Consider the following 27681-nt stretch of genomic DNA (forward strand, 5'->3'; position numbering starts at 1 on the left):
AGCACCACTTTGTAAGACACTAAATCTAATGCAGATTTAACATATTGTCAACAAATAACATATTCATTGTCAGAATATTTTCTATATTAAAAAAAACACTCCTTAAAAAAAGTCAACGAAAGAAGAGCAATTTCATAAAATAGATATAAGATAAGGATAAAAACATAAGAATTTAAATTTTGATTTCGCTATAAATCAATTTGTAATTATTTTTATAATTTGATTTGATTATTCGAAAATATCAAAACTGTAAACCAGTACCATGTACATTGATTGTTAAAATATTTTGAGTGATTGATTTGTCAGTTTATTATTATTTGTTAATCAAATGAGTACAAAAGTCAGGCAAGGACTATAGATATTTTAATTTTATATCAAAAACTTGTGCATTACTGTTGTTCCCCCTTCTTTTTCATAGTTTATGGCAATACTCGGTTTACTTATTCAGAAACAGTATTTCAGTTCTTTAAAAAGATGTTCTCAGTCAATGCAAGAACATGCAGTTTTCGGTAAATAAAATTCTTTCAGTTGATAACCATGCATTTTCAATGAAGCTAAGATTATTTATTTGAAAAAAAGTTCTTGTTGTAATTCTACACATGGCCTACTTGTATTTGTCTTCATACAAGGAAAAAAGAGCTACCAAAACATGTCACAACGACCTTTTAACATCCTTCAATTTAATATCCAGATACACTGATAACGCCTTTTCTTTAAATAACAGGAGATTTATGAACAATGACCAAAGATTGAAAATCAAAGGCACGTAGATAGACTTCTACATCGGCTGTTTACTTCTAACTTTTCCAACATTGAAACCAAACTCAAGGGTAATTTGATTGGTTTCAAATGGATAAAGCTGACCAATCACAGACTGGTGCACAATTATACAATTATACCGTTATGTGACCTCGAGATGTATATCAAAGGATCAAACTAGTCTTTTCGTCATGTCCACAAGGTGTCGTACATGGAACCTTCAATTTTGTCATGACATGATGCAAGGGGTGCAAAGAGGGAATGTGATTGTAACCCATGTAGTAACGAGGATGACATAAAAAAAACCCACAGGAACAGCTTTCTGTCAAGTTATATGATAACGGTGATTTGTTTGTGCCGAGGTTCCGTTTTTGTTGACACTCATTCTTGAATGTCACGTTACTTACTTGGATTTATCAGAAAGCAAAAGACGTTTACTCTTCTGGAACGCCTGGTCTTTTCTCCTTGTAACGTTCCCATCATACTTCGCCAAAGTTTTATCGAATTTGAGTTTGAATTAAAAATATGTTGATATGTCGGTATTTTCTACACTATGAAAATACACAAGTTGCAAGTTTATGGCCTGTTCGGTTTGTCCGCATAAATGTAAAGACCCCGGCGCTCTGATTTGTGATTGGATAGGAGGAAACGGTGCGTTTGATTACGCCTTACTTGACTTCGATGCAACATAAACAATACATTTATATATAGATTTAGGATTTCCCCCATAATCTTGTATGAGTCGTTATGTCACTAAAATATTCAGCCGAATCTATCTGTATATAAACTAAAACTCAACGTAGAATAGTTTTGTGTTAATGTTGTACTTTATATTTTTCTTCAAGAGTAACCTCCCTTGACATATGGGGGGTATATAAAGAGATCAGAACTCTTCAGTCGTTCATTTGCTTTGCAACTAAACACGTGTGAGCGCGTAGCAGAAGGCGGGATGAACACATCGTTTTGACAGTTACAGTTTTGGATTTATAGGAAATGAATAACATGGTGAGATCTCTTCCCAAACTAGCTGCAAATGTCTCCAGTGACATTAGTAAGAAATACGAGGTAAGAAAATATTAATTTAAAATGATTTACGTTACTTTTTATCTTTCGATTGGACAACACCATGTGCAACATACTCCACGGTTATTTACGGTGGCAACCGGATTTTGTCCACCATCAGCAGACGATACACTGTTCAAGTCGTCCGGCGCCCGTCCATCCGTCGTAAACAATTTTTGGTATCACATGGATTTATTTAGACATGAAATATTTACAGCATTTACAATCTTTTGACAGCTCGTCATATGAAGATATATAAAACATACATTGTTGCTCATTTTTTCTTAAAAACAACATTTTTGTGCTTGATTTTTGCAATCTTTATTTCATGCTCATATCGTTTAACTGACATTACATTTACTATTGTAGAAGTTGAGTGTACAGGTCACCTTACTAGCCATAGCTAGTGAGAATTTCCCTTTAGTCAAGTGGTAGAGTATAAAGGCTTGAGACTGAAGGGTCATTAGATTGAAACCCAACAGTGGCAGGTTGTTTTTCACTCTTCCTTCCTATGAAACTATTCAAATCGACGAGTATAAAAAAAATCCCCCTGATAGAGTTATTTTTGATATGCAGGGCTCTAGCAAGGTTTTCATCACTTAGCAACCTTAGCTCTCTACAACCTTCTCTAATCACATAATACTTGTCGATAAATGTGTCTATGTGGGAACTCATATTTGCTAGCAATTTTATTTAATTCAGGTATCTGTTCTTACTAATAGACTAATCCTGGTCACTGCACCAGTTTATGTAGTAGGTAGGTTCTGTAGGCGGGGTTTGCCACACGAAGGACTTCTTGTTGTGTAATTTTAGTGGCCTGAAGCAGATATCTAGAGATAAAATGGTGGCCAAAAGTCAACTCCCAAGCACGCTTTTGGGTTCTTTGCCTTTGATTTGTTGTAATGTTAGGAAATATCCACAACACCAAATTTTAACTTTCATTAGTTTTATCAAGAGTTTAATGTAGTACAATAGCACAAGTAAATAACTTGACAAAGAGAAATAAGTTAATGTAGGAGTAAAGACAGTAGAAAATATAATACACTAAAACTTGAACAAAAATAAACTAAATAGAAAAATGAACAAAACTCTAAAGGGACTTTATCTGACAGACGCCCCACAAAATAATGGTTCCAGTGCACTTCCCCCTTATTACTGTTGTTCAAACTGGCTACTGTTAATACCGGCCTAAATCCAATGCTGTCAAATAGAACAACAATCTGCCTTTGAGATGGGCTTAACATCCACCCTCTTCTATAGAAAACTATAAATGTAACATTACGTAGCTCTGTGTATAGACTCCATGGTAAAACTAGTCTATAGACTTATAACAAGTGAATTCACACTCCATGTCCTGGTTTTAGAGTATATCTACAGTTTACTTACTTTGGAGAAATTTAAGACATGACTGTAAACAACAGAAATGTTATTCTGTTTTCGGATTGTAAGTTGTCTAAATAGGCCTAACATTTCATAACTAGCAATAAAAGTCTTAAGTCTGTTTCCCCAACGCTTCATTTTCAAAGTGTCGGTGACTGTTGCTGCAAACCCACTGAAACTCACCAAATCTCCGCCAGTAAAAACCATGGTTCAACAAACACTCTCACACAGTGACCATAAGACTCTTTCTTTTTTTTTGTAACTTTTTATTTTTTTCTTCAAACAGGATACATTGCAAGACAATAAACATACCACACTTTCTCATTTATATTTTATATCCCATTCAGCTTTTCTTCTTTCAGTCACTCATCATACACCTACATTCATACATCACCTTCACTTCATCTATACAACACTCCCAACTGGTATATTAATTATATAGGATATATTCATTCATCCTTCACCTATACTACATTCACTCATATTTCACCTGCACCTCATTTATGTAACAAAAACACTCATAAAAGATTGATTCACTTATATTTCATACACTACATTTTCACTAATTCTTCATATATGTATCATACACCTATACAAACTCCCCTGAAGGACGTGTTCACTCATTTTTCCACTATGTATACATATTCACTCATTCTTTACCTGTACTACACCTATACAAACATTCTTACATGTTATTATCACTCATACTTCACCCACTCAAAAAACACAGAACAAATACACATAACTACATAAAAGGAATATATCTCAGAAGGAGAAAGAGAGGGAGAGAGAGAGAAAGAGAGAGAGAGAGAGAAATTAAGAGGGAGCTGCCTGGGAATGTATAACCACATACTAGAAACACAAATTTATGATGCTAAGTTATCTCAATTAACTTTTCCTATTTCCTCCATACTTTTTTAAACTCATCCAGTACCAGATTCCCTTTTCCAGTAGCTATGAATTTCTGGACACAATATGTTTCCTTAATTAGATTCTTGAGACCATGAATAGATAATTCCGTTTTTAAACATCTAGAGCTATAGCTATATACTGTTTCATTATCAATATTATTGTGTTGTCCACTACAAAATTGATATTGTTCCTATTCAATATTCCAAATAAAAAGGATTCTTTTATTATATGCAAAAGGTATTGAAAGACTGTCCACAAGATATTCAAAATTCTGTAAAAAACTTTTTCACATTCCCATAGGGCATGAATAATTGTTTCTGGTTCTGTTCCACACTGGAAACAGGAAGAACTATTTTCTATCCCTATTTTTGATAGGTAAGTGTTAGTAGTTAAAATATGCTGATTTATCCTATACTGTAACCAGTGTAATTTGGTATTTTTTGTTACTTTAAAAGGCAATTTGTATATTTGTTTCCATTTTTCGTCACTGTATTCAAACATGGTGTTCCATTTTTGTTTACCTGTAGACAATGTATTGTTGTGACATAATAAAAGATAAAAATCTTTTGATCCTTTTTTATTTTTAAAGTAAATCTCAAAAGCCTTTGGTAAATATGGGTATACAACTGGATGATTGGTAATATCTGTGTCAGAAATAAGCTTTTTAACAATATGAATTACCCCCTGATATTCTAAAAAATTAGTTGGCACGCCATATCTGGTTACAAATTCCTGAAAACTATAGAAGACTCCTGAATTAATATCCTTTATCAAATCATTAATTATCATAACCCCTTTGGAGTACCATTTCTTATAAAAAAGCGTCTTGTCCCCCACTCTTATCTTATTGTTATGCCAAAGTGGTGTTTTTAATATTGATGTTGTCTTATTTGAGAAAAGTTCCTCTGTCCGGCTAAGTTCTATGTGAGCTTTAAAGACATCTTTCCAAAACTGATTTTTACATATTTTGAGGTATTCATTTATAAATTGTGGTCCACAACTCATTAACATAGTTATATCAATGTTTTGTATTTAACAAAATCTGCCATTTTCCACTTTGTGTTAATAGTCTTCTTACCCACGTTAGCTTCAGAGATCTGACAAAACTTTCCAGATTTAACATCTTAAGTCCTCCTTCTTCATATTGTTTTGTAATTACCTCCCTTTTCACTTTATCCCTTCTGCTGTTCCACAAAAAATGGTATATTTCAGTGGTAATGCATTTTAGGAAGCTTTCATTTGGATTTGGTATTGATATAAAAAGATTATTGCATTGTGAAATTAAAAGCGATTTCATAACATGTATTTTCCCAAATGGAGTCAAGGCTCTCCTACTCCAGCTTTTGATAATTGCCTCAAGTTTCACAAGTTTTTTATCGAAATTCAGTTTTGGTATTCTGTGTAGATCAACATGGAAATCAATACCTAATAGGGTAAACTTATGGTCTCCCCATTGTAGATTGAGTTCAGGGTAAAAGACTTCCTGACTATATTTTTTACTTCCAATCCAGATAACTTGGGTTTTACTGGCATTTATTTTCAAACCGGATATTTTAGCAAAATCATTTAATTCAGGTAAGGTTTCTTTTAGCGACTTCTTGGAACGGTCTAAAATGATAGAGGTGTCATCTGCATACTGTGATAAAAGAATAGGTGTATTCTCTATTTGAATACCTTTTATATTCTCATTATTTCTCAATCTTATTGCTAAGATTTCTGCACATAAAATGAATAGGTAAAGGGAAACTGGATCCCCTTGTCTACACCCTCTTTTAATCTCTATTCCCCCCACATGGTTGAGTAAGAAAAAGTTTTATCCTCTAATATCTTTCAAAAAAGTAATCAATAAATTTCCAATCAAAAAAATGTTGAAATCAACAACTAATAGAAACCCGGTATATCATTTTCCCAAATTGCATTGTATCATAAATGATTAATATAGAAGAACTAAATCTATCAATTTATTTAGGACTGTTTTAATTCTATTTGCGATTGAGCCTGTTGCTATCTTATATGTTACATTTAAGTGAAATTTTATTTTTTCCTAGGTTTAATTGGAAGAACATGGTTGAGTAAGAAAAAGTTTTATCCAATTCCTAATATCTTCACCAAACTCAAAAAAGTCAAGTACTTTGTCAATAAATTTCCAATCAACCGAATCAAATGCTTTTTCGAAATCAACAACTAATAGAAGACCCGGTATATCATTTTCTTCTGCAAATTGCATTGTATCATAAATGAGTCTGATGTTTTCTCCTATATATCGACCTTCAATGAAACCAGACTGATCTAAATCTATCAATTTATTTAGGACTGTTTTAATTCTATTTGCGATTGAGCCTGTTGCTATCTTATATGTTACATTTAGCAGTGAAATTGGTCTCCAATTTTTTACAAATTGTCTAGGTTTATTTCCTTTTGGTAAACAAGTGATAATTCCTTGGCGTTGAGTTACAGAAAGTTTTTTATTGAAGAAACCATAATTAATTGATCGAACAGCAAAATCACCCAGTTCTTTCCAAAAACATTTTAAAAATTCTACAGAGAAACCATCAGAGCCTGGACTCTTATTATTTTTCATTTTCTTCAATGTTTGAGAAGCCTCACTAATAGTTAGTAAACCTTCTAGACTTTGTGATTCAAATTGATTAAGTTTTGGAATATTCATTTCACTTAAGTCTTGTAAATTCATATCATGAACATTACAACTATCACCTGCATAAAGTTTTTCATAAAAAAGCTTTGTTTCATTTAAAATATCTTCTTGTTTCCTTACAATTTCTCCATTCTCTTTTTCTATCTGAGGAATTATCTTTGAAGTAAAATTTCTATTCTCAAGGTTAATAAAATACTTTGATGGTTTTTCTCCTTCCTCTGTCCATTTTGCCTTAGATCTAATAATACTTCCTTTTAGTTTATGCTGTCTAATTTTTCTTAATTCTTCTTTTTTAGAATCTAATACTGTATAATCTATGTTATCACTAGATTCTAGGGTTTCTATTGTTTTATTAGTTTGTTTTCTGTCTGGTTTTGAAGTTTTTTCTTATATGCAGAGAATGATATGGTTTTTCCTCGAATTTCAAGCAGCAGTGTCTCTAAGAAAAGTTGACCATTGATGGTAAATTGAATATCACTGTTTGGTATTGTCTGAATAGCATCTAGGTTGTATATAGGTAGTGCATACTGCTTCTTGATATCAGTAATGTGTTTGTTGATTATTTGCAGAAAGTCTATATCATGAAGTAAAGAATTATTAAACTTCCATAGTCCTTTTCCTTTTTTGAAAACATTAAACTTAAAAGATATTGTAGGTATTGAATGGTCAGATCTATAACCAGGGTCTATGCTTGATTTCTGAATACTGGGCAGCATGTTTTCGGAAATAAGGAAAAAATCTAGTCGAGCTTGTTTCCTTGGATTACTTCTTCTCCGAGTATATCTTCTAGAGTCTTCGTGTTGACCTCTGTATATATCTATTAACCCTATTTCGTTCATCATCTCTATTACTTTGTCCCTAGCTTTTGGATTATTTACTTGTCTATAAGAATTATCATAGTCTATGTCAGGATTAAGTACGAGATTGAAGTCCCCACATATAATAAGGAATTCATTATTAAACTCATTCACAACATCAACTACCTGTTCATAAAAATGTGGACTATCTGTATTTGGACCATATAAATTTATCAAAGTCACATTTTTACCCTCTATTAACATATCTAATGCTAAAAAATTTCCACTATTATCCTTCTTCTCTTTAATTACCTGCATCTCAAAATTATTATTAATTAATACTGCCACCCCTCTTGAGTTTGATCTGTAAGAGCTAAAAAGACATTCATAACCCCATTCAGACCTTACAGAATTTTCCATTTCAGTAGTAAAGTGTGTTTCTTGAATGCAATAAATATTAAATTTTTTATTTCGTAAAAATGAGAAAACATCTTTTCTTTTGTTATGATCACCCAAGCCTTGACAGTTAGCTGCTAATATACCAATAGATTCCATATTATCTGTATTGGTCTAATGCATTAGACTTAACAACTGTGTGTACTATAAAAACATCCATAATTCTGAGCCAATAATAAGCAAATATAACTTGGGCCTGGGTAAAATTGATCATAATATAGCCTACCAATGTTATCTAGTTTCATACATAAAATAACCCGAGTCAAAGGTAAGTATTGAGTATAAGATATACTATTATTGCAACTATGAGGGCCATTTATACCTGGTATGCACTTAGACTGTACCTTTTTTCTATAGTTAGTTAACATCCCAGGCAGAGGAAAGAGAGATACAAGATAAGATATAGAGTTGAGGAAAACATCGAAAAAGAAAGTTGTAGAAAGTAAGAGCATTCATGAGTAAAAAATAATGACAAAAAGAACATACTGACGCACCACCAACCACACACACTAGAAAAAACAAGCAGGCAATTGCTCCCGGTCTGAGGGAGACCCCTTGTTTGTTTACAAATGGTACCGTAGATATCCGATATACCAAATAATCATCAAATAGGAGCTGATAGACCATCTAATCGTATATTACCCACATGATATCCCTCAAACCAGGAGCAAGTGCATGCCATACTCCGCATCAACCATCTTTACCGGAAGTAAACACCAAAACCGGATATACGCATATAATAAAGGTGACGAAACCAATTCCGGACGATTAAAAGAAGCTTTATCATACCACCAAACTATTGAGTGTTATTATTATTATTATTAATTTCAGATTTATTTCCTTGGTGACAAAATAGATATTGTTAAACTGCAATAGTTTGCTTTATATTTATAAGTATTTGTTTGTCATGTTTTCAAAATCAGAATGGCATCGTCATCTTTTTTTTTTTTTTTCTTTTTCCTTTTACAGGTAGATAAAATTGTAATCACATTCCTTTCATACCACTTTTACAGATTTTGAACATTCTTCACGCTTAGTTATAAAATAGGAAGCGAACATATTGAAAACATACTGTACTGTTAGGTTATTCAAATTAAAGAAGAAATGACTTTCGTAATTAAATGACGGAAAATATTTTCATTAAATGCAGGTCTGTCCATATAATATCTGATCAATCAAAATGTGCGAAATATTCACTTACCAGTCTTTATATATATAATCCAACGAATTTTTTTGCACAATAAATTGTCACTGATTTCACAGATACTACCACTGGTACTTAAAATCTTCGCAAGAAATTGACTATATCGTCTCCAGCACTAGCATTACGAGACTAATGATGAAATAGTTCACCATTTTCGAGAAAATCAAGAAATATAACGGAGCGAAATAAACAACACCTGCTCCTCAGTCCACTCGGAACTCTTCTGTGTGACCATAAGACTAAGTGACTGGCTCCACCACTGAAGCCTCGACCAATCACTGTGCATGACATGACTTGACCATGGCTCATCTCACAAGATGGCCAACATAACAACCCAAAGCAAACACTATGTCAAACTAGGCACAATGTCCCTCAGTAAACACTAGGCTGACCCCTCCAGAGTACTAATAACATTGCCACTAAGGGTACATACAAGAGCCAAACCACTACAAGGTCCTGAGTGATAAAACATCCAACAAACATTTTGGTGAAATCACAGACTACATAAACTTGTCTGTACTACACTAAATTGGAATTAAGGCATTTCCACATTTCAGCTGTGTTGCTATTTCTTTAGAAGCACTGGATGGGTCTGGTTCACTTGGTCATGTTGGTCACAATTTGTGGATTTGATGCTGTTGGCCATTCCAAGGGTAGAAGCTAAATTAGATTGTGATGCTCAATTGGAGATATTGCATCTGGGTTGTTGTTGTCTTTGGGATTGAAAACTTTGTGAAGGAGGGAGTTGTGTAGAAGTTGAGTGTTCAGGATGCCTTACAAGTCATGGTTAGTGGGAATTTCCATTTACTCACACTGTAGAATGTCTGGCTAGAGTCTAAACGGTCACTACTCCGAACCCCAGCAGTGGCATGGTGTTTTTCACTACTCCTTCCTTTTACACTTCATTCGAATTCAAGCAGTTCCATACATCCACTGTATTTCTATAGAAGTACTGGATGGATCTGGTTCCCAAGGTCAGGTTGGGTACAGCCTTGCATTTAAAGAGTAGTCCTGCATTTTAAGGACAATGACTGCTTACATGAATAATTGTCTACTCAAATTGGGAATAGAAGTACTGGATGGATCTGGTTCCCAAGGTCAGGTTGGGTACAGCCTTGCATTTAAAGAGTAGTCCTGCATTTTAAGGACAATGACTGCTTACGTGAATAATTGTCTACTCAAATTGGGAATACTTTGAAAAAGAAACACATAAGAACCAAGATCGCGTAAATAAACATATTTAACATTTTTGCTAGATTGATTTGTAATATTTGCATATTATTACTATTGACCAAACAATTGTTGTTAAATCTTTACTGTATTCAATTCTTATTTTCAAATTAGGAAATCATCAAACAATAAAAGATTTTTCCAGACAATCACTGGCATACTGCATGCAGTTTTTCTAAATGTATTTGAAAAGTTACCATTTAAAGCTTTGACAGTTGCACATCAATAAACAAGGTAGATCTATATCAGTGGCTAATCTTGTGTTTGACAAAAGCATCGTCCCTGATTATATCATTATGAAACCGTGTTGAATTTCTGTATTGCGTTAATGAGTCGTCCTTGCCATTGTTGTTAGTTAAAACCCCAAACGTGTATTATAGCCTGTTCTTGCCACCTTTATCGTTCTTGCCAACACACAAATCATCCAAATGCTTGCACATCTGCTATCATTACATGTTTGAAACATTGAAAGCATCAGAAATACAGGTTTTAAAAGATTGGAATCTCAGGATTCGTTGGAATTGACTATTCTGGAGTGCAGGTCAATTTTTATTTTACCCTTTCTTGCCATCAGTATTTTAAAAACAGGATTCATAGCAAACTGCTAGTTAATTTGGTATGAGCTGATCCTGGAATACGCCCAGTGGGCCAACCCATTCCTTCTGACTCAAAGTTACGAGATGGGCTCTTTATATTCAGGACGAGTATTTGTTGAAAATTGCTAGCTATTATACAAATACGTAATAGATGGAGTTGGTCTTTTTGGGCTTATCACCAGGTATGGGCTTATTCGCCAGATAAATATAATATTTTTATCAGTTATTTTTTTGTTGTTCAATCTTAATTATTTCTGTTGAACTTATAATTTAGTGGCTATTTCATACTTATGACGATGAAGGTATACATGACAATCTTGTTTCATGGTTTTTCTTCCGAGTTGATGTTCCTTCCATGTGGATAGTGATTGAGACATTTTTATCTTAATCATTCTGTCTATATCCATTCACTCCTGTGTGTTTCTGTAGGTTTGGTGGAGAATACAGGTGAGTGCACCAATTTTGAGTGGTTCTCCTCCATGATGTCACCCCCAAGTGTCAAATAATTCTCTCGCGTGTAGGCCTGTCTCAAACTGACTTTGAAAACACGCAATAGCAAATCTCTGATTTATGATATATTGCACATTTGAATCTTTTGGCTTTTGGTTTTAAATTTATTTTTCAAACCTGTTCATATGTTATTTTTTCTTGCATCATGAAATCACCTTTAGCTTTTTCTGCTTGATAAAAACAACACAATTACCAACTCTAAACGGCCCGTTCTTTCTCTTTTAATTATTATTTTCTTTGTTCATACTGTTGTTAATCAGTGATAAAGGCCTGCTTTATTTGCCTAGTGGGTGATATGAGGTTGTGGGGAGGTTAGCTTACTAACAACGGTTGTAGTTTTAGACTTTTTAAGTGTTTTCATTTCATGTCGGATCTTGGCAACAATGTATGTGTCCCTTTTGTGAGCTTTTTCTTTCACCTATCGGTGTTACCAAGCATGATGTAATACACCTACATATAGCTTGTTTGTACGTAAAGTTGTGCATTCTTATACTCAAACTTTTTATTACTCTACATAATTTGATTTACTTTCTCTATGACTTTTATTCTTTTTTGTTACAATTGTTCATTCTGCATGTGATTTCTATTTTATCTATGTATATTCTATATTTTGCGATAAAATCACATCATGTTTGGGCATTAGTAAATACAGAAAAACACAGATAAGTTGAAATCGACGAGACAAAATGAAATATTAGACTATCCCATGGTTTGACTTAGCAGTGTATCTATAAACGCAGACATTGTGCATAAAAAATTAGACCCTATTTTCATTAGTTGTTTACCAGATACGTGTCTCATAGCATGGCATGACAGCAGTGAATAAGTAATATATAAATAAAAATATTTGGTTATTTTATACACTAATAATATTTTTTATTTTAATAAACAGTTATAAGTACGAAAACAAAATAAAAATGTAGGGTGAAACACTTGTCATTGAATGAAAGCACATGAATGAATGAGCACCAACTATCTTAGTGAAATTGATAGCACTGAGGTGGGTTACTTATTTCCCACTGTTTAACAATCTGCGTGTTTTCTAATCTCTTCATACAAGTAATTAATTTCCCACTCTTTATGTACAATTTGCTTGTTTTCTAATCTATTCATACAAGTAATTAATTTCCCACTCTACATACAAGTTGCTTGTTTTCTAATCTCTTCATACAAGTAATTAATTTCCCACTCTTTATGTACAAGTTGCGTGTTTTCTAATCTCTTCATACAAGTAATTAATTTCCCACTCTTTACATACAAGTTGCTTGTTTTCTAATCTCTTCATACAAGTAATTAATTTCCCACTCTCCACATACAAGTTGCTTGTTTTCTAATCTCTTCATACAAGTAATTAATTTCCCACTCTTTATGTACAATTTGCTTGTTTTCTCTACATGTAACATATAGTTGTCTTCCAAGTAATTAAACTTTATGTAAAATTTGCATACAAGTAATTAATTTACTTTATGTACAATGTTTTTCATCTCTTCATACAAGTAATTAATTTCCCACTCTACATACAAGTTGCTTGTTTTCTAATCTCTTCATACAAGTAATGAAATTTCTACTTTCTGTTTCCCACCCTCTACATGTAACATATAGTTGTTTCCAACTATTTGCATACAAGTTACTCATTTTTCATTCTCTAAGTACAAGTTACTGGTCTCCAACTCTCTACATACAAGTTATTCATCTCCCTCTCTCTGCATACAAGTTACTTATCTCCCACTATCAGCATACAAGATATTCATCTCGCACTGTCTACATACAAGTTACTAATCTCCCACTATCAGCATACAAGATATTCATCTCCCACTGTCTACATACAAGTTACTCATCTCCCACTGTCTACATACAAGTTACTCATCTCCCACTCTCTGCATACAAGTTACTTATCTCCCATTGTCTACATACAAGTTACTCATCTCCCACTCTCTGCATACAAGTTACTCATCTTTACAGTAATGGTTTGTGAAAGCCTGCTTCCTGTACAAAGTATAGAAGATATGATATAATTATGACTGTTCCAGGTGTAAGATAGATATTGACAAACTAAATTTGATTGGTTGATGGAGGTATTGGTTAGTTAAAGATTATGATAAAGTTTCATTTTGTAGAAGTGTTTAGAGCAATCATTGAAAGCTGACTGACAACAAAAGAAGCCTTCTTCTTAAGCATCTTTGAACCTTTAATAACACATAACAGTAAGCTGTTTTTTTTTTCAATCAACCACACTGCTTCTTATCTTCCTGCAAACTGTTGTTTGGAATGTATACTACTACACTTGATTATAACGTAAGTCACTCTACTTGTTTAGAATGTAAATCACTATATTTGTTTAGAATGTATGTCACTCTACTTGTTTAGAACATATATTGCTATATTTGTTTAGAACGTATGTCACTCTACTTGTTTAGAACATATATTGCTATATTTGTTTAGGACATATATTGAACATATATCACTATATTTGTTTAGAACGTATGTCACTCTACTTGTTTAGAACATATATTGCTATATTTGTTTAGAACGTATGTCACTCTACTTGTTTAGAACATATATTGCTATATTTGTTTAGGACGTATGTCACTCTACTTGTTTAGAACATATATCACTATATTTGTTTAGGACGTATGTCACTCTACTTGTTTAGAACATATATCACTATATTTGTTTAGAACGTATGTCACTCTACTTGTTTAGAACATATATTGCTATATTTGTTTAGAACGTATGTCACTCTACTTGTTTAGAACATATATTGCTATATTTGTTTAGGACGTATGTCACTCTACTTGTTTAGAACATATATTGCTATATTTGTTTAGGACGTATGTCACTCTACTTGTTTAGAACATATATTGCTATATTTGTTTAGAACGTATGTCACTCTACTTGTTTAGAACATATATTACTATATTTGTTTAGAACGTATGTCACTCTACTTGTTTAGAACATATATTGCTATATTTGTTTAGAACGTATGTCACTCTACTTGTTTAGAACGTATGTCACTCTACTTGTTTAGAACGTATGTCTCTCTACTTGTTTAGAACGTATGTCTCTCTACTTGTTTAGAACGTATGTCACTCTACTTGTTTAGAACCTATGTCTCTCTATTTGTTTAGAACGTATGTCTCTCTACTTGTTTAGAACCTATGTCTCTCTACTTGTTTAGAACGTATGTCACTTTACTTGTTTAGAACCTATGTCTCTCTACTTGTTTAGAACGTATGTCTCTCTACTTGTTTAGAACGTATGTCTCTCTACTTGTTTAGAACGTATGTCTCTCTACTTGTTTAGAACGTATGTCACTCTACTTGTTTAGAACATATGTCACTCTACTTGTTTAGAACCTATGTCACTCTACTTGTTTAGAACGTATGTCTCTCTACTTGTTTAGAACGTATGTCACTTTACTTTTTAAAATTCACCTCAGTAACCTGATCTCCTATTAACTGCTATATGTATAGTTATTGTGTAGTATATACAGAAAATTCTGTTGACAAAGTTAGAAAAGTTTGGGTGACGGGTCAGACATTATAAAGTTATCCAGCAGGAAAAGAGAAGATCATATTCAGCAATGAGTTATGTAGAAAGCATGAACATCTGCCTGGATTTAAGGTCGAATTTGTGTGAAGTACACTTGTCATGTGTAGTATTTGTAAAGGTGATCTTCTTTAAGATAAGTGTATAAATGTATTCATGTTATCAATTCTAGTCACCCCGATGATATGCAAATTTTAAACCGGATTTGTCTGTCGGTGTATACATCTTTGTCATTAACAATGGACTTGGTTATACATTTTATTTCCATAACAAGAAGAAAATTTAATTCAATTGTCAACGATATTGATATAAAATCTGCTAGAAATCCTGGAAATGATGACCTTGACAAAATACATGCCAGTTGTGATGCATTATCTAAAATCCAAGAAGATAGAATGTCATGAGGAAGGACATTTTGAAATGGTTATTTACGTTTTGTAAACATTTGTTTGTAAGACACTTGTTTAACTTGTATCTTTTCGCTGTGATTACTTTCTATGTTAAACACTTTATATCTCGTGGCTCTGTATAAGAATGCTTTCCTGTATTGGTTTAGTAATGAGACACTCGTGGACAGTTTCACGGCTTTACGTGTACATCAGCTGCTGTTATGCTGAAACAAATTACAGCTTTATGGCTCTAGATATAAAGTAATTCATGCACGGAACAGCAAGAACAGATGATAGAATAGATATTTATCAAATATATTCATAATCAAAAACTCTCCAACTTATAGTCATAGAAATACTGGTAGAAAACCCATGTGGTTTGACAGGTGACAAGAGATACTGGTAGAAAACCCATGTGGTTTGACAGGTGACAAGAGATACTGGTAGACAACCCATGTGGTTTGACAGGAGACAAGAGTATTCTGGTAGAAAACCCATGTGGTTTGACAGGTGACAAGAGATACTGGTAGACAACCCATGTGGTTTGACAGGAGACAAGAGATACTGGTAGACAACCCATATGGTTTGACAGGTGACAAGAGATACTGGTAGAAAACCCATGTGGTTTGACAGGTGACAAGAGATACTGGTAGACAACCCATGTGGTTTGACAGGAGACAAGAGATACTGGTAGACAACCCATGTGGTTTGACAGGTAACAAGAGATACTGGTAGACAACCCATGTGGTTTGACAGGTGACAAGAGATACTGGTAGAAAACCCATGTGGTTTGACAGGTGACAAGAGATACTGGTAGAAAATAAATGTGGTTTGACAGGTGATAAGAGATACTGGTAGAAAATTCATGTGGTTTGACAGGTGACAAGAGATTCTGGTAGAAAAAACATATGATGACAAGAGACTTTTTCACATCTAATTTGGTAATCAAACCAGAGGCTGAGGTGGTATGTCTATGGGATATCCAGTTGCATTCTTAAGTTGCCAAATTTTGCTTGTTAATGTGCTGCAAATAGTAATGAAGCATCAGTTAGATTAATTTTTATCATATATACAGTTCTAGTTCATTTTAAAGAAAAAGGAAACAATATGAAATTATGTCTTCAGGTTGGCAAAGTTCTTTATCTGTGAATTTATATGAAATACGTGGTTTTAATAGCTGTCTATGTTAACCACAGATATTGAAATAATTTGAATGATAATGACATGCCTGTAGAGTCAGTGTTATTGTTTGTATCAGTTCAAGGAAAATTAGCATAGACAAATGTATCTAACTTAGTAAAGATTGACTGTCATTGATGATTATGTGGTTTGTTTCCAGGAGGCGGTTAAGATGCTCAACACCCTCCAGAGTAATGCACAGACTATACAGAAAATCCGTAAGGAACGAAACTCCCTCTCTCACCTCAACATCCCAAACATGATCAAGTATGCCGAGCGAGTGGGAATTACTGTAAGTCGCATAAAGTCACAGAAATAGGGATTTTTAAGAAACATTATGAGTTTTAATTATGACATATCAGTAAATCTTATTGGTCATTGTTCTTGGTGAACAACCAATCACCTACCAGTAAATCTTATTGGTCATTGTTCTTTGTGAACAACCAATCACCTACCAGTAAATCTTATTGGTCATTGTTCTTTGTGAACAACCAATCACCTACCAGTAAATCTTATTGGTCATTGTTCTTTGTGAACAACCAATCACCTATCAGTAAATCTTATTGGTCATTGTTCTTTGTGAACAACCAATCACAACGAACGATATTACATAACAATATTATTATACCCATGGTGGCAAGCCTTTATGAAAATTTAGGGTGAAAAGGATTGATTGCCATGCTTCTTTACGACAGAATCTGAAATGTTTAGGAATTATAAAATTTGACTTTGATGATGTAAAGACATTGATATAGTAAAAGTCTGTATGTTCTGTGCCAATTAAAAGAAACGTTTTGTGATTTTGAAGATTTTTTTACCTGTTACAGCTGGATGATATTGACAGTTTGAATGTGATACATGTCAGTGGTACAAAGGGCAAGGGATCAACTTGTGCCTTCACTGAAAGTATCCTTCGTCAGTATGGCTACAGCACAGGCTTCTTCAGGTAGGATGATTCATCACCTGTGTAACACCATCTTCTTTTTGTACATATGTTAGATACAACTTCAGATGTAAAGATTTTGAATCAGAACCACTTCAGATGTAAGGATTTTGAATCAGAACCACTTCAGATGTAAGGATTTTGAATCAGAACCTGTACTTCTAGTTAGAAATGTGAATGATACTATCATATCCAATAGATTTATTCACAAATTTTTTAGATGAAATATTATTTACTTAAGATAATGTATAGATTATATATAGATTTAACAACTGCTATCCTTCCACAGTTCCCCACATTTGGTCGAAGTTCGGGAGAGATTTCGCATCAACGGCATGCCAATTTCACGAGAAAAATTTGCACATTACTTTTGGGATGTATATCACAAGCTAGAAGCCTCAAAGGTAAGGCTTATGTACAGAGAATTCATTACAATTTACGTGGTCTTAATAGAATTAAACCTCATTGGAAAGTAGATTAATGACATTAATTTGAAGGGGATATTGGGGAAACTCACTCCCATATCACTCTAATATGTGTTAATTAGTTTTATGAACATGAAACATTCTTGATCAGTGAATAGTGGCATATCAAATTATATACATTTCAGAGGTCTTTTTTATGAGGTGGAGTCAAGTGTATATATTTTATCAGTCAAAATTGAATCCCTGATATGCATGTGTTAAATTTTGTATAGGTTTACAGTGTGTTTGATAGGTTGAATCAAGAACAAGACAGAAAACCATTTTTTACCACCTTAAAGTATGTTGTATCTCCTCTCAATTACAGCAGCAACATGATGGGGCTATGCCAGCTTACTTTGCATTTTGTACCATTATGGCATTCCATGTGTTTCTCCAAGAAAAGATTGATGTGGCCATTATGGAGGTCGGTATTGGAGGTCAGTATGACAGTACAAACCTCGTACGAAAACCTGTGGTATGTGGAGTTAGCTCCCTTGGACTGGATCACACAGCCATGCTGGGAAACACCATTGAAAAGATAGCCTGGCACAAATCTGGGATTTTCAAGGTCAGTGGTCTGTTTGTATATACTGTGACTTGTGCATCAAGTACCTGTGAGTTTATGCTATAATTGGTAGGAAAGTAAATAAACTACTTCTCCTTTTGTGCATCTGTTGTCAAACGGCATATTCTACCGCTTAATTTTGGTGGTCGCTGATGGAGAATGAAGAGAATTAATGTACCTCTTGATCCATTTGGAAATCATTGTTTTCAGAAAATATCATAATCAACCACAGAAGATTTATTTTATATTTCCACTATAGTAACAGAACATAAAATTTTACACCTTACGTGATGTCATCAGCAGTAATAGTAGAGGGTGATCTAATTTTAATTCAGACAATGATATTAAAACATTTTGTGATAACTCATCAACATCTCAACAGATTTGGTTATATCCATGCTGTTTTATGAGAAAATCTAAAACAAAATTGTAGATCTCAGGTATCTAAGTATCCTGCAGTAGACTTATTCATAATACAAGACCAAGTTTTGATAAAAAGAGATTTTATTGAAGAAGTAGAGTAGTTATATTAAATTATTAGTATCTTTACCTGAATTTTTAGCTGCAATATCAAAAAAAATCTAAGGTGCTCATTATTTATGATTTACAGTCAGGAGTTCCAGCTTTCACTGCACCACAAGTATCACCTGCTCTACAGGTTATCAAGGAAAGAGCACAGGAGATAGGGGTAAGTGTTCTTATGTATAGATACTCCAGGAGAGGGCACAGGAGATAGGGGTAACTGTTCTCATCTGTAGATACTTAAGGAGAGGGCACAGGAGATAGGGGTGAGTGTTCTTATCTATAGATACTTCAGGAGAGGGCACAGGAGATAGGGGTAAGTGTTCCTATCTATAGATACTCCAGGAGAGGGCACAGGAGATAGGGGTGAGTGTTCTTATCTATAGATACTTCAGGAGAAGGCACAGGAGATAGGGGTAAGTGTTCTTATCTATAGATACTTCAGGAGAAGGCACAGGAGATAGGGGTAAGTGTTCTTATCTATAGATACTTCAGGAGAAGGCACAGGAGATAGGGGTGAGTGTTCTTATCTATAGATACTTCAGGAGAAGGCACAGGAGATAGGGGTAAGTGTTCCTATCTATAGATACTTCAGGAGAAGGCACAGGAGATAGGGGTGAGTGTTCTTATCTATAGATACTTCAGGAGAAGGCACAGGAGATAGGGGTGAGTGTTCCTATCTATAGATACTTCAGGAGAAGGCACAGGAGATAGGGGTGAGTGTTCTTATCTATAGATACTTCAGGAGAGGGCACAGGAGATAGGGGTGAGTCTTCTTATCTATAGATACTTCAGGAGAGTGCAATTTTAGATACATTTATTCTTATTATTTGTATTAAGAAGGTAGTATTATGAAATTATTACAGCAAATGAAGAAGGCTAGCATTGAATACTTCATCCAAGGACTTTATTTGAGAATGGTTTCTTTTCTTCACAGAGTCCTCTTCGCAAGATACTACCTTTGGAGGATTTAGATTTGCAGGGAAGAAATCTAGAACTCGGTATTGAAGGTAACATGCAGAAAGTGAATGCAGCCCTGGCAATACAGCTTTCTAAAACCTGGATAGAGGAAAGGAGAGACAGTACCCAGAAAGAGGATTGCAGAGGTAATAATTGGGTAGGGGAGGTGATAGCTGGGTAAATGAAGGGGAGGTAATAAGATAGAGGATAGGGGAGGTGATAACTGGATAAAGGGTGGGTGGGGGTGTAGATAATAAGTGGGTAGAGGATAGGGGAGGTGATAACTGGTTAAAGGGAAGGTTGGATAGCAGATAAGGGATATAAGTATTTGTTAGGGGATAGAGGAGGTAATTAGTAGATAGAGGATAAGGAATGTAATTACTGGGAAGAGAATAGGGGAGGTAATTAGTGAGTATAGAAGAAGGGAGATAATTACTGGATAGAGGATTGATGATACAATAACTTGGTAGAGAACGGGGCAATTAATGTCTTTGTAAGTAAAGTTCTTTCCATACTTCTGTAGTACAAAATGGAATCCACTCCTCCATTTCCGAGGCCAGAAGCCAAGTTATACCCTGTCCCACCATTTTATGTGTCAGTAGGTAAAACAGAGATGACTGTCCCACCATTTTATGTGAGTGTGATGACTGTCCCACCATTTTATGTGTCAGTGTAACAGAGATGAAGAAATGTGTCAGGGTAAGTAACATTTCTTCTGACAATCATCTGATAGTGGTGAGAGATGACTGACCCACCATTTTATGTGTCAGTAGGTAAAACAGAGATGACTGACCCACCATTTTATGTGTCAGTAGGTAAAACAGAGATGACTGTCCCACCATTTTATGTGTCAGTAGGTAAAACAGAGATGACTGTCCCACCATTTTATGTGTCAGTAGGTAAAACAGAGATGACTGACCCACCATTTTATGTGTCAGTAGGTAAAACAGAGATGACTGTCCCACCATTTTATGTATGAGTAGGTAAAACAGAGATGACTGTCCTACTATTTTATGTGTGTAGTTAAAATAACATGAATCTTCTACAACTGTATATGCCAGTATATTAAAAACAGAAGCCTGCTACTGTTTTATGTGTCAGAGCTATCAGATGTATAAAATTGTGTATAAGTTTTGAACAGATCTATTTCTAACTGTACAGGTTTAATTACATGATTAAATCTCTTACAGGTCTAGCTTTGTGTAAGTGGGCTGGTCGAAATCAATCTATAAAAAAACACCGACTGACTTATTACCTGGATGGAGCTCACACCTTAGAAAGTATGGAGGTAAATATTACATACAGATGGTTACAGGTATATTTACTATACCGTAAAGGTGTATATTTTAAAATCTTATAACATTTTATGTTGTATTTTGGTCCCTGAAGTCATAACTTTAAGTGTAATTACTATCGTCTGTACGAGATGGTTTTTCTGTTACAGCAATGTGTTGAGTGGTTTCAGTCTGTATCTGAACAAGAAGCTGACACTATAAGGTAGAGATTTTATTTTACTTTACAGTTACTTAAATTCAAATGAGACATTTAAAACAACAGTGCTTCTTTTGTTTGGTTTTTAGTTTTCATTATTTATATTTTTCATTTCTTTATTGTCTTTCCCAAAAAGTTTTGATATTGAAATGATTGGTTGAATAATATGAAGTGATGGGTTGAATGATATGAAGTGATTGGTTGAATAATATGATTGGTTGAATATCATGAAATGATTTGTAGAATGATATGAAATGATTGGTTGAATAATATGAAGTGATCGGTTGAATAAAATGAAATGATTGGTTGAATAAAATGATTGGTTGAATATCATGAAATGATTGGTTGAATGATATGAAGTGATCGGTTGAATAATATGAAATGATTGGTTGAATAATATGATTGGTTGAATATCATGAAATGATTTGTAGAATGATATGAAATGATTGGTTGAATAATATGAAGTGATCAGTTGAATAATATGAAATGATTGGTTGAATTATACTGTTAAAATGTTTACTTTTGTGTGCAGAGGAAAGGTTGTCAAGGTGATTATATTTAACACAACAGGAGATCGGGATCCATCCATCCTGATAACACCACTTACCGTAAGTACCAACATAACGTTTACAATTTTTGGACCTCTGGAACAGAGATAAAAAATGAATGTGGAAAGGGAATGTAAAGTTCTTTCTCATCAGTACAAGTTTAGAAAAAATTGTACAATTACTGACTGTTTATGTCTAAATTCTTATTCTGCTCATCTGAGAAAATACAGATTAACATGATTTGTGTGTAGATTGACAACTATATAGATATGTATCTCTAGTAACATGGAAGTTGGAACATTTTTAACCGCGCCTGAACTGGATTAAGTGAAGATGTGAATTATTATGTAATAGTCCAGTGTAAAGTGATGAGTGTTAATTTAACTTTTATTTCAGGATTGTCAGTTTGACCTGGCTGCATTCTGTCCAAATATTGCCTTCAGCAATTGCAACACTTTAGGTATGTATGACGCATTCATCCCACAACAAAGATTTCGTGGGTTTACATTCTGGCACTCCTTAGTCTAGAAATCAATCATTATTTAACATCTGAAATCGTGTATGATTTCCATCAAGGGGTATGCCCTTTGGTACTGGTATCATCCATACTTATACAGTTTTAGAAGTAAGGGGTATAAACATTTTTCTTTTATACCACATGTTACTGTCTTCTATTACACCCCCTTTAACTATTATTGTGTTAAACTTGTATAAATATCATTATACATAGCAGGTAGATGTAGATAACACATAATACTGTCGTCAATTACACCCCCATTACGTCAAATACCTGGTAAACAAGACACTCTGTGATTGGTAGTCGACTGTTTTACATATTACGCCTAAACCAAGGTAAATTGTAACTGGTAGTCCCCTAAAATAACATAAATTATAACTGGTAGTTTCCTAAAATTAGGTCAATTATAACTGAGAGTCCTCAAATATATAAGTTATAACGAGTTGTCCTTTGAAATAAGAAATTATAACTGTTAGTTACCTGAAATGAGGTATATTGTAGCAGGTAGTGTTCTAACACAAGATAATCAAAAAGGATTGTCTCTTCAAATAAAATAATTCATAAATTGTTTTTTCCTAAAGTGAGGTAAATCATACCTTGTTGTTTCCTAAAATGAGGTAAATCATACCTTGTTGATTCCTAAAGTGAGGTAAATCATACCTTGTTGTTTCCTAAATTGAGGTAAAAACCTTGTTGTTTCCTAAATGAGGTAAATCATACCTTGTTGTTTCCTAAAAACCTTGTTGTTTCTAAAATGAGGTAAATCATACCTTGTTGTTCCTAAAAGGTAAATCATACCTTGTTGTTTCCTAAAGTGAGGTAAATCATACCTTGTTGTTTCCTAAAATGATCGAGGCAAATCATACCTTGTTGTTTCCTAAAATGACCTTGTTGTTTCTAAAGTGAGGTAAATCATACCTTGTTATTTCCAAATGAGGTAAATCATACCTTGTTGTTTCCTAAAGTGAGGTAAATCATACCTTGTTGTTTCCTAAAATGAGGTAAATCATACCTTGTTGTTTCCTAAAATGAGGTAAATCATACCTTGTTGTTTCCTAAAGTGAGGTAAATCATACCTTGTTGTTTCCTAAAATGAGGTAAATCATACCTTGTTGTTTCCTAAAGTGAGGTAAATCATACCTTGTTGTTTCCTAAAGTGAGGTAAATCATACCTTGTTGTTTCCTAAAGTGAGGTAAATCATACCTTGTTGTTTCCTAAAATGAGGTAAATCATACCTTGTTGTTTCCTAAAGTGAGGTAAATCATACCTTGTTGTTTCCTAAAGTGAGGTAAATCATACCTTGTTGTTTCCTAAAATGAGGTAAATCATACCTTGTTGTTTCCTAAAGTGAGGTAAATCATACCTTGTTGTTTCCTAAAATGAGGTAAATCATACCTTGTTGTTTCCTAAAATGAGGTAAATCATACCTTGTTATTTCCTAAAATGAGGTAAATCATAACTTATTTCCTAAAATGATCTAAAGTGAGGCAAATCATACCTTATTTCCTAAAATGATCTAAAGTGAGGCAAATCATAACTTGTTTTCCTAAAATGATCTAAAGTGAGGTAAATCATACCTTGTTATTTCCTAAAATGATCGAGGCAAATCATAACTTATTTCCTAAAATGATCGAGGCAAATCATAACTTATTTCCTAAAATGATCGAGGCAAATCATAACTTATTTCCTAAAATGATCGAGGCAAATCATAACTTATTTGTTTCCTAAAGTGAGGTAAATCATACCTTGTTGTCCAGTTTGATGAAGTTAAATTGGTGATTTATACCTAAGATTAGATTAATTCGAAATTGTAGAAGATTAAAAGTTCCCACTAAGTAAAGTTTGATTGGTTTGTTGATAGTGAGCTAAGGTTTGTCACAAGTTTGTAGATCATTTCTTTTGTACTAGATATATTTTATAAATTTTGTTAGGGAAGAATGGAGGTAAGAGAAACACTTTCTTTTATGCTTTTTTTCCTAATACACCATTCTACTGCACCCACATCAGAATTCCTGATTTGAAAATCAGGCCTGATCTCAAATACAGATTTTGCTTTATTCCAGCTCCAATCATGTTATCACACCAAAGTATCTCCAACTCAATCCCTAATTGTTGTCAGATCTCCTGATTCAATTCAACCCACTATCACTCCATTCCAGCTCAGTTAATCTCATCTCTACTCTGATAACATTCCACTTCGACTCAAGTCTATTACAACTCAAATCCAGTATCACAGACAGTCCAGTCCCAGTGGCAATCTTATTCTATTAATCTCAACCACCACTTCCATTCCATTCCACCCATTCATTCATTTTCCACCCAATCAGAGCTTCTATTTGATTCCAGGACCACTCCCATTCCACCACAGTACTATTTCATTTCCACTCTAGTACTACTGGCATTCCACTCCAGTGCCATTCATTTTCCACTCAATCACCACTTCCATTCCACCCATGTACCACTTCCATTCCACTCCAGTATTACTCCAGTGCCACTCACATTCCACTCCAGTATTACTCCAGTGCCACTCCCTATCCACTCCAGTATTACTCCAGTGCCACTCCCTATCCACTCCAGTATTACTCCAGTGCCACTCCCTATCCACTCCAGTATTACTCCAGTGCCACTCACATTCATTCAATGCTGAGGTAATCTGTTCATAAATTCATTGCCATGAATTGTGATGGATTTGTATTGCAAGGTGATGGTATCAACTGCTAGTTACCAAACCAAAGTGTCTCAATGATATCCACAGCTAGATAGTTCTTTAGTGTCGGTGTCAAATTAAATCTTTACACATATAATTGTAACAGAACTAGTATCAGTATAAAGATACCAGGGCCCGTATTCATGAAACTCTTCTCACGCTCAAGCATGAATTTTGTGGTCAAGCCTTATGTCTTGTTTAAGTTAAAAATTAATAGATAAGGCTGATTTTGCAAAAGATTTAAAAACAGTTTTGAAAGGACTTCAAAGTCAAAGCTAAATTCAATGTTTATGTTTGACATGTGTATTATTTTATATGATTTACGTGAATTATAAAAAAGTTTGCTCGAGCACAAAATCTATGCGTGAGCATGAGAATGGTTTCATGAATACAGGCCCTGGTGTTGGTGGAATTCGAAAGGAAGATGTGGTCAGGGACAACTGATACATAGTACTGACAAGTAGAACCAAACTTATGTTTTGCCAGTCGTCGGCTTCAAAAAAACATTATTTGTTGCTTCTCTAACTGAAATGACATCAAATGAGCTTACGACAAGAATCAACATCAAGCTTCTCAGTAATATATGCCTTCCTGTTTGATTAGTGCTTTTTGTTTAGGAGAAATAGAATCTTGTGATGGTTGTTGTGATCTGAGATATGGCAAGATGATTTTATGTAAGAAAAATATAAAATATTCCTTAGTGTTACACAATGTAGACAAGTAAAATTTGTGGTGGTTCAAAATTTTTGTATTTTTGATAAAAGATGGAAGCAAAATGGATAACACTTAACTCTCAGGCTTTCTGACCATTTTTTTTCTTTTTTGCGTATGTCTGTTTTATATTGTTTTATCCTATACTTGATAATAGCGACAAATATACCTTTAAAATTAACCTTATCAGTAAAATAGCTAATTAACCTTTTGGGATGCTTTGTATGATTTTCTCCACTTTGTGTAAGTTGGGTTTTATATAGAATATTATACAGGTGTACATTAACAAAAAATTAATGTTGTACCCATACTTTTTGTAAAGCCCCTCCGTCAGTAAATGCCGTATTTTAACTGACACAAATTATATATATATATACTTTGATAGTGTCATTTTGTAGTAATTATATGGAGCTTTTTATACTCTGTGACATCTGAACGTTTTTTTTTTAACATAATCAGTGAAAAGAATACTGCCTCACTTAAGATATATATAATCTAATACTTTATGTTATGTACTTGTAGATCTCACTAACAACACAGTCACTACAGAGAGCCAACATTCCAGGTGTCTCCAGAACAAGGAATGCTGGATAAACGTTTATCAGTCGAGAACCTCCGAGGCAGCTTTCACAGATGGGATCACCAACTTTTCTTCTAAACGTACACTTCAAAACAGGAACTCAAAAGGACAAACAAACGGGGCCAATAAGAGATTAAAAACAAACCACAATGGCGATACTATGTCACAATCAGGAAATCAGAATTCTTCAAGATTGCCAAATGAAGTTTCTAGTGATCATGAAGATAGCCTCTCCAAATCTGTGATAAATAATGAATCTGTTGATGCATCCAGTCAGAAATCTGAACAAATTGACTGTGATTGTCCTTTAACATGTGAAATGGATGTTAATTCTAAAGTCTTTCCATCTATATATAATGCACTTCAGTGGGCCACCCAAGGTCGTGACCCACTAGTTGTCGATGATAATGAACTTGATTTAAATGAGATTCCTGAAGACTTAAGGGACCCTGCCCATATACAGGTCCTGATCACAGGAAGTCTTCATCTTGTAGGCGGGGTGCTTAGAGCCGTTGGGCCAGACTACAACTAATGAGTGCATAGCTGTTTGTGTAAACATTTGTCAGTCTGGAATACATCTTCTAATGTGTGTGTGGCTCACATCGTAATTCCAGGTTGTAGGGCAGTCAGTCCTGATAACATTTTGTTTTGTATGTGTCACTGGACATCTAAAACTGTAATCTACATGAAATTTACTCTCAGCCTGTCAGTCAATTTGTATAATTTTCACTTCTTCACCTGGTAATATTGTATCTGCATAACATGAAATGTTTCAGGTGTGATTACAGCCATTGTTTTCATGACTACTGACAATGAAAATGAACATGAAAATAAAATGTCACAAATAAGACTTCAGATTAAAGAATGATGTGTGTAGTTATGTGACATCCATGAAAGTTTTTACCCGTGAAGGGATGCCTTAGGTTTAAACCAGGAAAGTTTTTACCCGTGAAGGGATGCCTTAGGTTTAAACCAGGAAAGTTTTTACCTGTG

At 34.0% G+C, this 27681-nt stretch overlaps 1 protein-coding gene across 1 annotated transcript; it reads left to right on the forward strand.

The window, feature by feature from the left end:
• The first annotated feature begins 1752 nt into the window (after positions 1–1752).
• LOC132558536 (folylpolyglutamate synthase, mitochondrial-like) lies at positions 1753–27472 on the forward strand. The gene is made up of 15 exons (XM_060223112.1): positions 1753–1824; positions 11482–11499; positions 16840–16971; positions 17507–17625; positions 17912–18026; positions 18412–18654; positions 19262–19339; positions 20111–20290; positions 20805–20832; positions 21324–21421; positions 21578–21630; positions 22157–22232; positions 22569–22632; positions 24622–24633; positions 26631–27472. Exons 1-15 carry the CDS (start codon positions 1753–1755, stop codon positions 27218–27220), a joined length of 1878 nt encoding a protein of 625 aa, XP_060079095.1. The 3' UTR covers positions 27221–27472.
• Positions 27473–27681: the final 209 nt, after the last annotated feature.

The sequence above is a fragment of the Ylistrum balloti genome, unplaced genomic scaffold, assembly GCF_031769215.1.
Source record: "Ylistrum balloti isolate Yb309-2 unplaced genomic scaffold, AGI_CSIRO_Ybal_v1 Utg370794, whole genome shotgun sequence".
In the NCBI taxonomy this organism is placed as follows: domain Eukaryota; kingdom Metazoa; phylum Mollusca; class Bivalvia; order Pectinida; family Pectinidae; genus Ylistrum; species Ylistrum balloti.